Source organism: Pseudorca crassidens, chromosome 4 (assembly GCF_039906515.1).
Source record: "Pseudorca crassidens isolate mPseCra1 chromosome 4, mPseCra1.hap1, whole genome shotgun sequence".
Classification (NCBI taxonomy): Eukaryota; Metazoa; Chordata; class Mammalia; order Artiodactyla; family Delphinidae; genus Pseudorca; species Pseudorca crassidens.
In genome coordinates this window covers 133614024-133630206 of record NC_090299.1, presented here as the reverse complement: position 1 = coordinate 133630206, position 16183 = coordinate 133614024, and the positions used below count along the sequence as shown (strand labels likewise).

General features: G+C 37.7%; 1 protein-coding gene across 4 annotated transcripts in view; it reads right to left on the bottom strand.

Annotated features, from left to right (window-relative positions):
• Nucleotides 1-15754, bottom strand: part of CLGN (calmegin) — a 50761-nt gene extending 35007 nt beyond the window's left edge. For 2 of the 4 annotated variants that reach the window (XM_067736811.1, XM_067736815.1), the window contains exons 1-2: nucleotides 15626-15754; nucleotides 2690-2842 (exon numbers count right to left, since the gene is read on the bottom strand). In XM_067736811.1, coding sequence (XP_067592912.1) covers nucleotides 2690-2833 — 144 coding nt within the window. In that variant the 5' untranslated portion in view covers nucleotides 2834-2842; nucleotides 15626-15754. Of the gene's footprint in view, nucleotides 1-2689; nucleotides 2843-12657; nucleotides 12770-15625 lie in introns of all 4 variants that reach the window. The other 2 variants (XM_067736813.1, XM_067736814.1) reach the window with 2 other exon arrangements.
• Between the last annotated feature and the right edge of the window lie 429 nt (nucleotides 15755-16183).

Below are 16183 nucleotides of genomic sequence, written 5' to 3'. Positions count from 1 at the left end.
AATATTTTAATTAAATAATCTCACTAATTAAGAACCTAGTATGGAATTCACATATAGGTAATATAGACAGATGGTAGGTGACATGGTCTCTGGCCTCAAAACTTTGTATTCTACTGGTAAGAAAATACAGAAGAATACAAGAGATACACGGTGGAAAAAAACTCTATGTGCAAACAGAATACACTGACTCCTAACACAGGAGGGATGGGAGGCAGTAATTAGCCAAGGCCTCGTGATGCAGTGGATGTGGCTTTGAAAGGATTCTAACAGGTGACAATATTTGAGGATAAAAAGTCATTAGAAGCAAAAGATGTAAGATGAAAAACATATAAGATGAAAAACTCAGTAAGCACATAGGTTAGTTTAAAATTAACTCTTAAATTTCACTGTTATGTAACTGGAGGATGATGACAACATTCTGAGAAATTAGAAACCCAGAGGAAAAATAAGATTCAAAAGAGAAAGGACTGCAAAGCAATTATCTCAAAGCATTGTTTCAAGTGCCATGTAAGTGTTAGCTGCTATGATGATAATGATGATGGGGGGGCGTGATTTGATGGCTCTTTTAATCCTCATAATATTTTTATGCGGGAAGTACTTTATTGTTTCCATTTTACGTATGACGAAACTGTGGGAGACAGGCAAAATAATTTGCCCACTGTCATACAGTTAGACACTTGCAGGACTTAAAAGATATGAGCCTAGGTTCTAAAGGTTATACACTTAACCACTACACTATACCGAATGCACCAATAAAATAATTTAAATTTATTGACAAATTGTCAAAAGATTTTTTTTTTTTTTTTTTGCGGTACGCGGGCCTCTCACTGTTGTGGCATCTCCCGTTGCGGAGCACAGGCTCCAGACGCGCAGGCTCAGTGGCCGTGGCTCACAGGCCCAGCCGCTCTGCAGCATGTGGGATCTTCCCGGACCGGGGCACGAACCCGTGTCCCCTGCATCGGCAGGTGGACTCTCAACCACTGCGCCACCAGGGAAGCCCTCAAAAGATAATTTGAACTGATGATGAATAAATAAAATTTTGCTTACAGTAATACATAAATCTTGGTCCTTTCTTAATCAGCCTTTATGATTTTACCTATATGATTAATTATGAAATTTCTTCTCTCAGCCTTAAGAGAAAAGGATACAGAAGTACTTCTACTATTTTCACTGTCCCTACCCTTCCCTAATAGTACATTTCCTGTCTAAGGGAGGAAAATCAGTAATTAAACAAAATCCTACACACTTACTAACAGGTCAATATTCTGCTACCCAAATTGCCAATCTCCCATGAAGTTTTCTGAATTAGAACTTACAACTTTACTGTTCTCTATATTTTTATGGATTGGCAAAAATGGGCAATGGTGTTACAAGAGGCTTCCTTCTGTTAGACGACCCTTTAAATCACCAGCAATTTATTTTGCGCTTTATTTATACTTCACTTGTACTTTACCATATCTAGATTGCTCATGCTATAAAATTAGAAGCATCAAAAATTGTTCCTCCCATTTCTTATCATCTTCTCAAATTATCATCAAATATAGTTAAGAGTCGTAGGTATCTGAAATTTCTTTGAAGTATTAACCTCCAAAACCCTCGCAGTAGCTGTATCTAAGTCAGCCATAAGCACTTTGATTACTACTTAGTTTCTGTGGATCACAGAACCAGGTTTTAAAAGAAATGTCCTTGTGGAGCTTAAAACTTAACAGAAGAAAGAATATTCACCTTAAGCAGCTAAACAACACTTGCATTTGCAAATTAAAAACTCTAAAAGGAAGTCTGTAACAACTATATATTATTCTCCTTGGCCCTTTAACAGCGGCTAGCACAATATAATTGATATTTCCTCACCAAAAATATTTCTGAAAAAATTTTCTGATTGTCTCAATATTAGATATGAATATTCTCAATGTGAAAGCTCTTATGGATTGTCAAAGTGTACAAAAACCTCCAGACTCCTGTTTTCCAGACTCCTATCAGTCACCACCTCAAGACACACATCTTAATGCTGAGACAGAAACACTGTGAGCCTTACTAAATGCCTACCTCATCATCACTCCCCTTTCTAATTCATCCTATTTAGCATTTTCTTCCCTCAGAGAAATAAAGAAACACTACTTTCTTTACTTCTAGGAAAAAATTATACTACCTTTTCTTTTATCTGAAAAGGGCTTGCAGTGTCAAAAATAAGACTAAAAACCTTTCCCTTAGCTAAAGTATTTAGTCCTCTTTAGCCAGTGATGAACTCCTAGTTTGATAGTAAAGACCTTCCCCATATTTATTTGGTAATAAAACTGTGCTAGGTGCCATGCACAAATTAAAAACACAGCAACAAATAGTTGGAAACAGGCAATGTTTTTCCTATTTATATTGAAACTAAAGACTATTTGAATAGAAGTGAATCTCAAGAAATTAGTCACCCTTATATTCATGTAAAAGAATATTTTATTACTTTTTTTAAAGATTTTTTTGATGTGGACCTAATTTTTAAGTCTTTATTGAATTTGTTACAATAATGCTGCTGTTTTATGTTTTGGTTTTTTGGCTGCGAGGCATGTGGGATCTTAGCAGCTCCCCGCCAGCCAGGGATGGAACCCGCACCCCCTGCATTGGAAGGCGAAGTCTTAACCACTGGACCGCCAGGGAACCCTAAAAGAATAAATTATAGCTTGTTTCTCAATAACCTTACCTCTGAGGAGAATTCATTTTCATTAGCATCAATCTCTTCTGAATTTTCATCAAAGTCTTCCATCTCAACATTATCATCCATAAATTCTGCATTAATTGAGATGAAAAGAAGACCCAAACATAGCCGAAAGCCTTGGAAACGCATATTGATTATCTGTGAAATTGACAGTAATCAGTAAAAACAAAACAAAGTTGTGAAAAATATGTGTAAGTATATTTACAAAGAAATAATTTCTCCTTAATACCTCTTTTTTTCTCGGATGGCTTTTAAAACAAATCGTTACCAAACTTACTTAAATTATGCTTTGAACAAGTGATAACACAAACTTCAAAATCTCACAGGAGTCTACAGCTAAAGGCCTGCCTCTAAAAGCAAAGAGCCAAAGGCACAAACCTAAAGATACAGATAACAGTGACCAATGAACTCATAATATGTGGACTCCTCTAAAAAGAAGAAAAAAGGATCGTGATTCCTAAATGTTCGCTCGAGTTACTTTTTTATCATAATGTTGTTTAAGTGTATATAACCATAAAATTGGAAATTTTACAATCATAAAACAAAATAAATTTATATGTAAACACCAAAAAAAGAAAAATAATTTTATCACAATTGAATGTGATAGTATTTTACTGAAATCAAATCACAGCTGGAAATTCAAACAAATATAGGATTTATTGCAACCAGGTTGAGCGCTATGCATAAAGTTCTTTTGCATTTATCATCCCCATAATACTGTGATGAGTCAACTGTATAACCATTTCTCTATTCAAATACTGCAAAACCTCTGTTCCTTATAGCATTAATTGAGATGAGTAGAAGCCAAATATTATTTGGCTTCCTCTTGGCAGAAATACATAATTTATATAATTACAGCCCCCTCTATTCCCATTAGCATGTTAAAAATGAAAGTTTTATTTCTTGGTGCCAGTGGACTTTTAAACAAGTAAATATGAATACTGAAATAGTGTGGCAGTCTTGGTTATTAGGTGGTCAGTCATTCAGATGCTCCAGAGTACAGTTATATTACCATCAACATGAAAAATTTTTTTAAAAAAGTATATTCTTAGAACTCTTAGATTCTGCAGAACATATCTACAGACCTATATGGGTCTACCTAAGAAACACTGAATTTATGAGATAGCACTCTACACCCACCAGAATGGCTATAATCAAAGAGAGATAATAATAACAAGTTTTGGGAGGCTGTGGAGAAACTGGAATCCTCATACATTGCTGGCAGGAATACAAAATGAGCTTTGGAAAACTGTGGCAGTTTTTCAAAACGTTAAAAATAGAATTACCTTATGATTCAGCAATTCCACTCCTAAGTATCTACCCAAGAGAAATGAAAACAGATGTCCAAACAAAAACTTGGAATGTAAATGTTTAAAAAAAATTGTTAATAATAGCCAAAAAAGTGTGAACAACCCAAATGTTCATCAACTGATGAATGGATAAACAAAATGTGGAATATTCATACACTGGAATATTATTTAGCAATAAAATAGAATGGAGTACTAATGTGTTACAAGACAGATGAATCCCAAAAACATTTTGCTGAGTGAAAGAAGTCAGTCCTAAAAAGACCACATATTGTATGACCCCATTTAAATAGGCAAATCCATGGAATCGGAAAATAGAGAAGTGATTGCCTAAGGAAAGGAAAGAAATGGGAAGAAAGGGTTAATGTGCACAGGGTTTCTTTTGAGGGTAATGAAAATATTCTAAAATGGGAATATGGTAATGGTTGCATAACTCTGTAAATATGTTAAAACCCACTGAACTACCCTCATTAAACAGGTCAACTTGTAGGCATGCAAATAATATATCAATTAAGCTGTTTTTCAAAAAAGAAGCATCAGACTATAAAAAGCATTTTTCCATTTGGTTAGCTCAACTAACCCTTTTAAATGAGATCAAAACTCTACATGAATATATGGGCCAGTTAGCTTTAATTTCTTCTAAAGGCCACTGGGTACAACTTTAAAGTTTACTTTGAAAATGCAGGTTTAAAAAAATCAACACCATTCTACCATAATATGAACATTCTATATTAAAAGGTGTGTTAATACCACCATTTTTACAGACAAAGACAACACAAAAAATGATGCATACTAATCATAATTAGAAGAGTTTAATCTCTCTTGAGTCATAAAAAAGAGGTTAACTGGGATAGAAAGTAAATATAAAGGGATCACTTTGACTTAATAACAGTAAGGTAGGGGTTTTTTAAATTTTCACTTATTGGCACAGATATGAGTATATTTACACATTGCTTATTAACTGTTAACGACCCTAAAAGCTTCATTGTTCTGAAAGTTTAAGAGCCTTCCATGACTTATATAACAAAGCAAAAGGTGTTTTTCTTGACTTGCTATCAATAACATTTCAGTAAAACAGAAATGCATAAAATAATAGCAGTAATAATGAACATTAATATCACTTTAGCCCCATATCTTCTCCTTCAAAATGAATGCACAGTTTAGTTTCTTAATAATTAAATTTGTTGAAAAAACATGTTCTAAGTGCTTTGTTTGAGCTCTGGTGGATTGGGCTGCCAGAGAAGAATTAAGGGGAAACCAAGCAGGCATTGTCCTCTCTGGAACCCTACTCTTACTTCAGCCAATTTTATTTGTTTTCTTTCTTTCTTTCTTTCTTTCTTTTGCTTTATATAATTTTTTATTTTTAAAATTTTTATTTTATATTGGAGTACGGTTTATTAACAATGTTGTATTAGTTTCAGGTGTACAGCAAAGTTATTCAGTTATACATATATATGTATCTATTCTTTTTAAAATTCTTTTCCCATTTAGGTTATTACAGAGTATTGAGCAGAGTTTCCTGTGTTATACAGTAGGTTCTTGTTGGTTACCTATTTCAAATACAGCAGTGTATATTATTTGTTTTCTACATTAGGTTCTTCCTAACTTTCTTTCAGAAACAGTTGCCAAAGCTTCAGAAAAAAGCTTAGAAAACCCTTTATCTGGAAAGTTTGTTTCTGCTCTAAAGTTCTATGACTATAATCATTCATTTGCATAAAGGAACTAGCTACTTTAATCTTTGCAACCTAGGACATCACGAGGATAGCCATCATTACTCCCAATCTACAAACTGAAAGCAGAAGGATTCAAAAACCTGATCAAATTCTCATGACTGGAAATGTGAGACAAGATGAGAATCCAAAACTTTACATCAATATACCATTCAACTTCTTATTTTAATATTACCCCACTGATTATATGTTTACTGATAAAGCAATGGAAAGAAATTGCAAAAATCGTAACATAACACATTTCAAACCTCCTGGAAATTTCCAAAATTTAGATGATTATTAGTATTAAGCTATGAAGATATTCACCCAGAAATGGTCATATCAACCTTACTACACAAGTGGAATATTTAAAAATAAACTGTAAGTGGTCATTAACCATTCTGCAGACAATGCAGTTCTACAGAATAGTCTCCATTAAGAAAATGATATAGTCCAAGGTTGTTTTTGCTATTTATTCCTTTCTTAAAAAATCAGAAATACAGACCTAACAGTTTCTGCTTAATTCTGCAGTATTCTATCATTATTCAGTGATAGCACCAACTGACAATTGAGAATTTTATCATGAAGTTTGCAGTATTACTTGGACGTCTACCATGCTATGGTGCCAACATGTCATCAAGTTCCAAACAAAACTGTGAGGTTTGTCACACATCATTTCTTAAGAAGAGAGGTAAGATACTGCTAGGCCTGCACTGGAGCTTTGAGAGGCCTGACAATGGGGTAATTTACAAAACACTGAAGTAACTAACTTGTGCAGTTTAAAATTTTTTAATTGTGGTAGAATGCACATAAAAGTTATCATTTAAACCAATTTTAACTGTTCAGTTCAGTAGTGTTAAGAACATTCACACTGCTGTACATCTTATCACCACACCTCTTTTTCCATCTTACAACACTAGAATCCTATACCCCTTAAACAACAACTCCTCCGTATCCTCTTCTCCCAAGCCCCAGGCAACCACCATTCTTTTGTTAGTTCTAACAATTTTTTTGGTGGAAGTTTTAGGTTTTCTACATATAAGATAATGTTGTCTGTGAACAGAGATAATTTTACTTCTTCCTTTTCATTTTGGATGTCTTCTTCTTGCCTAACTGCTCTGCCTAAGGCTTCCAGTACTATGTTGAATAGAAGTGACAAAAGCAGGCATCCTTGTCTTGTTCCAGATCTTAGAGAAAAAGCTTTCAGTCTTTCCCCATTGAGTATGGTGTTAGCTGTTGATTTTTCAAATATGGCCTTTATTACATTGAGGAAGTTTCTTTCTATTCATATTTTATTGAGTGTTTATCATAAAAGGGTGTTGGAACTCGTCGGATGCTGTTTATGCATCAGTTGAGATGATCATATGGTTTCTTTCCCCTCCGTTGACAATGTGATGCATTACACCAATTGGTTTTCATACATTGAACCATCTTTGCATTCCAGGAATAAATCTCACTTGGTCATGGTGTATAAATCTTTTTTTCTTATTTTTTTTTATTTTTTGGCCACACCACATGGCATGTAGGATCTTACTTCCCCGACCAGGGATCAAACTCACACCTCCTGCAGTAGGAGCGCAGAGTCTTAACAACTGGACTATCAGGGAAGTCCCAATCTTTGAATGTGCTTTTGATTTTTGTTTGCTAATATTTTGGTAAGGATTTTTGCAACATTATTCATCAGGGATATTGGTTTGCAGTTTTCTTGTTTCTTTGTCTGGTTTTGGTATCAGGGTAATACTGCCCTCATAGAATGAGTCTGGAAGGGTTCCCTTCTCTTCAGTGCTTTGGATGAGCTTGAGGAAAGTTGGTATTTTTCTTTCAGTGTTTGGTAGAACTCACCAGTTAAGCCATCTACTCCTGGGCTTTTATTTGTTGAGAGGTTTTTGATTACTGATTCAATTCCCTTACTAGTTAGAGGTCTGTTCAGATTTCCTACAACATCATGATTTAGTCTGAATAGGTTGTATGTTTCTAGGAATTTGTCCATTTCATCTAGGTTATCCATTTTGTTGGCATATGATTGTTTATAGCATTCCCTTATAATATTTTTATATCTATAGGATCAGTTGTAATGTCCCCTCATTCATTTCTGATTTTAATTATTTGAGTCGTCTTTTTTTTAATTCAATCTAGTTAAAGGTTTATCAATTTTGTTGATCTTTTCAAAGAACCAACTCTTGGTTTCACTGACATTTTCTGTTGTTCATCTATTCTCTATTTCATTTATCTCTTATCTAATCTTTATTATTTCCTTCCTTCTTCTAGCTTTGGGTTTTTCTAGTTCCTTAAGTTGTAAAGTTAGGTTGTTAATTTAAGATCTTTCTTTTTTACTGTAAATGTTTACAGCCATAAATTTCCCTCTTAGCACTGCTTTCAGTCTATACCATAAGTTTTGGTCTCTTGTGGGATTCTTTTTTTCATTTATCTCAAGATATTTTCTAATTTCCTTGTGATTTCTTTTTTGACCCATTTGGTTGTTTAAAAGTGTGTTTTTTAATTTCCACGTATTTGTGGATTTTCCTGCTTTCCTTCTGCTACTGATTTCTAGTTTCATTACACTGTAACTGGAAAAGATACTTAGAATGATTTCAACTTTTAAAAATTTGTTAAGACTTGTTTTGTGGCCTAACATATGGTCTATCCTACAGAATATTCCATGTGCACTTAAGAAAAATATGTATTTTCATCAATATTCATCAGGGACATTGGTCTGTAGTTTTCTTACAGTGTCTTTGTCTGGCTTTGGTATCAGGGTAATGCTGCCCTCATAGACTGAGTGTGTAAGTATTCCCTCCTCTTCAACTTGTTGGAAGAGTTTGAGGAAGACTGGCATTAATTTTTCTTTCCACTATTGTTAGGTGAAGTGTTCTGTGTATGTGTATTAAGTCCAATTGCTTTATAGTGTTGTTCAAGTCTTCTAATTCCTTATTGAGCTATATGGTTGTCCTAAGTTATACAGTTTTAGTGCAGCAAGAATTTGTTTATATGGTATAATACAGAACTTTTAGTGCTGACACCACCTCCTTGCCACCTTACAAATGTATAAAAGATAGCAAGCCCATGGTTCTAAGCGTCCTGTGTATTCCTCACTCCATACAGGTTGCTGAAATCACAAAATATCTGTGCCTTCATGAAGAAGAAAGGAGGCACTCGAGAAGCACATCTATTTGCATATATCTTTGATCTCCTGTATGTTCTCTGCACTGCCTCTGGGCTGGTTCAATAACAAATTGAAATATAAGTAACTTTGGCCAAGTATGAGATACTTGCGAGAGATTGCTGGCTGATCACCAAGCTATCTTCTCTTTTTTCAGGAGACATGACTATACTATATTTTTCTTGGAGTTAAGCATGACTCAGGTGAATGGAGTTAAATGAGACCCAGGAAAGCCAATGATGTAGTGCTAGTCTGAGTTTAAAGGCCTGGAAGCCAGGAGAGCCAATGCTATAAGCTCTAGTCTGAAAGCCAGCAGGCTCAAGACCCAAGAAGAGCCAATGTTTCAGTTCGAATCCAAGGGCAGGAAAAAAACTGAAGTCCCAGCTCAGCCAGTCAGGCAGGAAGAGTTCCCTCTTCCTCACTGGAGTATCAGCTTTATTGTTCTGTTCAGGCCTCCAACTGTTTGGATGAAGGACACCCACCTAGGGGAGGGCAATCTGCTTTACTCAGCCTACCATTCAAATGTTAATCTCATCCAAAAACACCCTCACAGACACACCCAAGATAATGTTTGACCAAATATCTGGGCACCCTGTGGTTCCAACAGGTAGATAGATACAATTAACCATCACAGTCATCTACTCCTCAGGACACCAGCAACCAGAACCTATGTTAGGCATCTGGGATTTTAAAATTTTCTATATGAGCATTATCTTATCTAATATATACTGTTAACTAAAACTGAGTATTTTTTTTCTAAATCAGAAGGACTTAGAAACAATGAAAATATCTCAAGAAATACAGTAAAAAGTGGGGAAAGAACCATAACAGCAGAAATAATAGTTGAAAATACAACTTTCTGGTGATTTAGGCAAAGACCTACAAAACGTTGCAAAGATTCTGGATCTGATCTTATAAAATTCAGAAACTACTGAAGGTCTGAGATTAGTGAAGTGATCGGAGCTGAAATCCAGAATATGGGGATAGTATTTGGTCATAGTAATTATAGAAAGAATGAACTAACTCTGCACTGGGTTTTAAAAACATAGCTACACACTAAAGTTAAAATGGACTAAATAGCATCATTTTCAAAATAATGGTTATATAAACATTATAATGATACATTTATTTATTTAGGATTTACACTACTTCTACATAGTTCCAAAAGAACTGCTTGAGGAAACTTGCAGCAGAAAACAGACAAAAATATAAGCCCACCGCGAGCCAGAATTCTTACTTCTGTATTCACAGTGCTAGCCAAAGAGTGCTCATACATGATAAACAGAGAAAGATATATATTCACAGAATGAATGAATGCATAAATGACAAGAAAAAAAGGTTATGGCTGGAGAGAAATAGATGTTACTAAGCAACAAACTAGAATGACTATTGTTGTAGCAGCACTGCAACGATAAATTTGGCAAAAGGGTTTCCAGGCAATTAGGGGAAGGCCAGAAATAAAATGAAGTTTTCACTGTCTATAAAAGTCTACAAGATCCTTGAAGGAAAAAATCCTTTTTTAGAATTTAACTCCTAGAAAAATTTATGGACTGAATCCTTATATAATAGATGTCTTTAACTATGGTTTTATGACAGAGAAATGGGTATGTCAATGCTTCCAACAATGGCCCTCTAAAGTTTTTTAGAACATTGTTAAAACTTAACATAGTTAAAGCTTTCCTATAGATAAGGAGATAATAATCTAGAAAGTTTGCAGTTTTATGTTCTAATTTAATATGGGGGAATTAAACATATTTTTCATTTTTACTCTACATCTATGAAGAAACATCTCATTGTGAGTTATTTCAGAATCTTGCTGTAGACATGCTGCATTTTAACAACTCAATTCATAATTTACTAGAAAAGACAGTAAACAAAAAAATTAGATGAAAAAATTCTGTGTTACCACATCAGCAAAATAAAACTGGACAAATTTTCACCAAAATTAAACGGTATTCTTGGAATTATCTGGCTATGTAGGCCATGTAGCACATAGAAAGTTCACTTTGAAGGATCACAAATAAGGTGGAGAGGTAGGTAATAGTGGTATCTTAAAGAGGCAGCCTTCTTCCAAAGAAGCTGCAAGACTCCATTCGAAATGCAGGTACTTTCTCACAGAAGAAACGAGCATCCTTCACAATAAGAAACGAGCATCCTTCACAATAAGCCGCACCAGGGATTTATTAATTTTGTGGTGGCTGATGTTTCCAGAAATTCAAGAGAGGTTAGCCAGGAGATAAATAATAAAATTCATCATTCACAAATTCATTTGACAAATACCTATGGTTGTCAATTATGTGCCAGGCATGATGTTAGACACTGAATTTACAGTAATTAGTAAAACACACATGGCCCCTGATCGCAAAGAGCTTATAGTCTGGGATGGAAATCAGACATTAAACAAATAACCCAGGTATATCACGTAAACTGTAACAAGTGACAGACTAGTAAAGAAGTTGTAAGAGTTGGTAATTGGGGAACTGAAATTACAGGGTAGGGGAAGGGGCAGAGAAAGCCTCCTTGAGAAAGTTACATTCAAAGTGAGGTGCAAAGGATGCAAAGGACTGATTCCCCTAGGCCAAGGGCAAAGGAAGCTGCACTTGAGAAAGGAACTGAAAAGGGAGGAATGGAACAAGGAGAACAGGAAGTGCTGTTTCAAGTATTTACTGTGTTTCAGACATGTTAATTCCAATCCTTACAGCTACTCTGCGGTGAAGGTATTAGTACCCCATTATACATAAGGAAAGCAAGGCTCAGGGAGGTAAGTAACTTACTCAAGAATACAGAATGCTAATAAACAACAAAGGCAAGACTCAAAGTTAGGTCTATTCAAACTCTACATTCCTTTCATTAAGGCTCTAAGGTTAGAAGGTTTAACAATTTAACTCACTAAATGGCAGTGAGGTTCTAGGCCTATAAAATACAAGGTTAAATATTTTGTTAGTATGTTCCATCCTTTAGACATCCATTCCAGTTTCTGTGGGCTTTATATTTTAAAAGCCATATTTTGATGTGTATCCAAATTATATTTTATGCACATATATCTAGTTAGCTGGTTAAATGCGTTTAAAATCTTTCCAGCAAAGATTTTAAAGCAGCTTAAGGCTACATAAAAATATAAAAACTAACAACTTCATTGTATTACCTTATACTCCTATGAGACTTTAAAATTTTATAGTGTTCACAGAAATTTCAGAGTATTTAAGAAGATACTTGCATTTCTTAGTTACAAAACTCAAGGATAAACAGTAAGGCTTACTATCGACTATAATTATCACATGCTACATAATGTAAATGTTTCTAGGTATCACCTTTCCTTAATAAAAGCATCTAGAAAGAATGTATCCATGAACTGTTAGTACTTTTAACTTCCTATGGTAGCCACAACAATGACCCCCCAAAGATGTCCACACCCTATTCATCCTGTGAGCGTGACCTCACATAGCAAAGGGGGCTTTTTAGATGGAATTAAGGTTGTTAAATTAGCTGACCCTAAAATAGGGACAGTATTCTGTATTATGCAAGTGGGCCCAACATAATCACATGGGCCCTTAAAAGTGGAAGAGGAAGTCAGTGAAAGAGGGCAAAAGAGATTTGAAGAGTGAGAGGGACTCCGCCCACCATAGAGATCTTGAAGATGGAGGAAAGGGGGGCATGAGCCAAGGAATGTAGGTGGTCTCTAGAAACTGAAAACAACTCTCAGCTGACAGTCAACAAGGAAACAGGAAACAGGAACCTCAGTCCTACAACCAAAAGGAAGTAAATTCTCCAACCAACCTGAATGAGCAAGGAAGCGGAATCTCTCCAGAGCTTCTAGTAAGGAATGATGCCTTGCCCACACCTTGATGTTAGCTCGGTGAGACCTGTGTCAGACTTCTGACCTATAGAACTGTGAGAAAATAAATTTGTGCTGCATTTAGCTGCTAAGTTTGGTATGGCAACAATGAAAAACTAATACTTTTATCATTCTTGTACTTGATTCTAGCTTCTTTGAAACAGCTGGTAAATGCAATAGCATTTTTCAGTCCTATTGCCTACTGCTCTCTCTTGACCTTGCCACTGCCTCCTTGAAGCCCTCTCCTCCCGTGGCTTCTATGATACTATTCCTGATTCTTGAAGATCTCTTCATTTGCTCTGCCACCTTCACGGGCTCTTTCTCTAATCTCCTGTAAATGTTGCTGTTCGTTAGGGTTCTGTCCCCAGATTTTCTCCTTACATTTCATATACTCTTGACTTCTACCTATAAAAGCTAGCTAAAAACTCCCAAATGTTATCTCCACAGCACAGAGGCCACTCTTTAGTTTCAAATCACTATCCATCTTCAAGGATGTACCAAAGCCTCCATTAATTTGAGGCTGGTCTTTCCTCCCAAACCTGTTCTCTATCTCCTCAATTCCCTTCTCCCATTAACTTCACCTCCAGTCAACCAAATTAGCCAAGTTGCTTTGCCACTATCTTAAGACTATTCTTTCTCATTGATATCCTGTATCATTGGTAACTAAGTGCATTTGGATATTTCTTGAATGTATCTTTCTACATCCATGCCACAGCCTTAATTTGGGAATCCATGGTTTCTAAAAAGGATCAGTAAACTTTGACTTTGCTTCTTCACTTCCAGCCTTCCCAATCAATCAATCTATCTGCCACCTTCTCTCCAGCATGAACTTTCTAAAAAAGAACAAGTCTTAATTTATTACCTATTTATAAAAATGTTCAATAGTTGTCTGTAGTTCTCAGTATAAATTCTGCCCTTTTAAGACTCATTTCTTACTCTTAACACTCACCTATTAACACATTCATGCTTTCTATATACTATTTCTTATAACTGAAATGCCTTTCTGCTATTCGGTTTTAATGGCTGACTGAGGACTCACCAACACCACTATGGCTCAAAAGTAGTGTTTGAAAAATCACTATTTAAAGTTTTAGTTGTCATGCAGCTTCAGGAGCTCAACTACAAAATAATATAATAGAAAGTACACTGAGCTTGGCACCATGGCACCAAGTGTACTGTTCTGTTATTAAAAAGGGAAGGGCTTCAAACTGTTCTAAACCTTTTTTTTCATTTGTCAAGTTTAAGGGTTAACCTGGATGATCTAAAGTTCCATTGTAGCTTTGTAGTTAAGAGCACTAAAACTTATTAGGTACTGAAAACAAGCAATAAGGTCAATTTATAGCACTGTTCAGCTTCTACGGATCCATTAACATGCATCATTCACACACAATAATTAACTTTATTAACTAGATAAAGGCTATCTTCAAAAGGATTTAGAGATAAGGTCTAAACGTGACTGGAAGATCAAACCAATTAGATATAAAGACAAAACTGAAAAGAAGTCAAACAACTACCAAAAGGAGGGCTACCAAGAGTGATTAAAAGACCTAGAGTGACGTAAAAATTTTAAAGCCAGCAAATTCAGAAGGCTAGATCAGGGTTTTGATGGCTTTTATGCATCAAAAAGCTTCAGTATAAAATAACTCTCTTCTAATTAGAGAGGTCTTCCCATGGCCATTCGATTTACTTTCTCCCTTCTGAGCTTTGTTGCCATTTGCTTTTTTTTTTTTAATTCTACAGTGATTTTTTAAAACATTTTTATTGGAGTATAATTGCTTTACAATGGTGTTAGTTTCTGCTTTATAACAAAGTGAATCAGTTATACATATACATATATCCTCATATCTCTTCCCTCTTGCGTCTCCCTCCCTCCCACCCTCCCTATCCCACCCCTCCAGGCGGTCACAAAGCACCGAGCTGATCTCCCTGTGCTATGCGGCTGCTTCCCACGAGCTATCTGTTTTCCATTTGGTAGTGTATATATGTCCATGCCACTTCGTCCCAGCTTATCCTTCCCCCTCCCTGTGTCCTCAGGTCCATTCTCTAGTAGGTCTGCATCTTTACTCCCATCTTGCCCCTAGGTTCTTCATGACCATTTTTTTTTTTTTTTTTAGATTCCATTCTCTTTGTCTCTCAGGCAGATGCTATAAATAAAATCAGCTCAAGTATCTGATATCGTAAACAGGCTTTCGGCGATAATGAGTCTCGAGTCCTCAGGGCTTCGTGGGATTCAACACAACCCTCTAGGGCCCTCCCTATCCGCGCGCACCGGGCTCCAGGCATCGCCCCGAGGGAGCGGCCGCGAGTCACAGGACACACCTCTGTGAGGGTTAGGTCCCTTCGCCTTTACAGAGGCGGGGAGGGCGTAAGCTGAGCCTATTTTGGTTTGGTTCGCGTTTTTGTGAGAAGTAGCCGGCGGAGTGAGCGGCGCCGAGAGGCTACCGGGCCCCTTCTCCATCCCTCGGGAGCGCGCAGCGGGGATCGAGCGTGGAACGGGGCTGAAATGGCAACCGCTGGAATAACGGACTCGGCTCCCTGGGGCCCCTTAACCGACGAGGACAGGCCAGGCTGAGGGGGACACCTGGCCTTCCCCGCGCCAGCACCCCCCTCCGGACACAGCAGTTCCGGAGGACCCAACGGACGCGGAGGTGGCCTCAACGCCCGCCGACCGGGCCGGCCTTCCCACTCCCGAGGCCAGGAGAGCCCGCCCAAAAACCTCGCTGGCTGCATCCCCATCCCCGAACTCAACACCCACCCCCTCACTGGCCCCTACCGGTTCCTTCTGGCGGCTCGCCAAAGAAAGGGGTGCGGCCCAGGAACCCCCGCTCTGAGGGAAGAAGCCAGGACTCGGACTCCTCACCCCAGCCCGTTGGCAAAGGGACGCGGGAAAGTGGCTTACTGCCCACGCACCTGCCTTGCGGGCCCGTTTTCGGCAGTGGCAGCTCAGATGTCCGAGTCGCTGCCACTTGGTCCCCGCGTCTCCCTAGAGCAATCCCGCCGGCGGCCGCCCAGCAGCGACTGGTAACTGCGCATGCGCGTGCGGCCGTGGGCGGGGAAAAGCCGGCGGCCCGAGGCGAGTGCCGCGCGCACCTGCACCGAGGGGCTCAACGGCCGCAGAGCGGCGCCGCTGGGCGAGGCAGGCGCAGTCGGGCGCACCCTCCCGACCACTCGCCGCGCCGCCGCAGCCGGCCAATCGTTCCGTGGATCCGACTCCGGAGCTGGCCTGGAATTCCACCTTATCCTTATCGTTATCCGTCCGAAGACTTTTCCCTCCCGCAGAGCGCCTGCCCTCTGCAAACTGTGAGGTTCTGCTTTCTAATGCACATAATTAGGTCCTGAATTTTGACTAAATCACATTTGAGCAGCGTCCAGTTAGTACCCCAGGCCTTTCATAGAGTTGTAGATGTTTTGATGAGACGTCATTGTGGTGGGCAGGGAGGCTTACTATTTCGTGACAGTGTATGATAT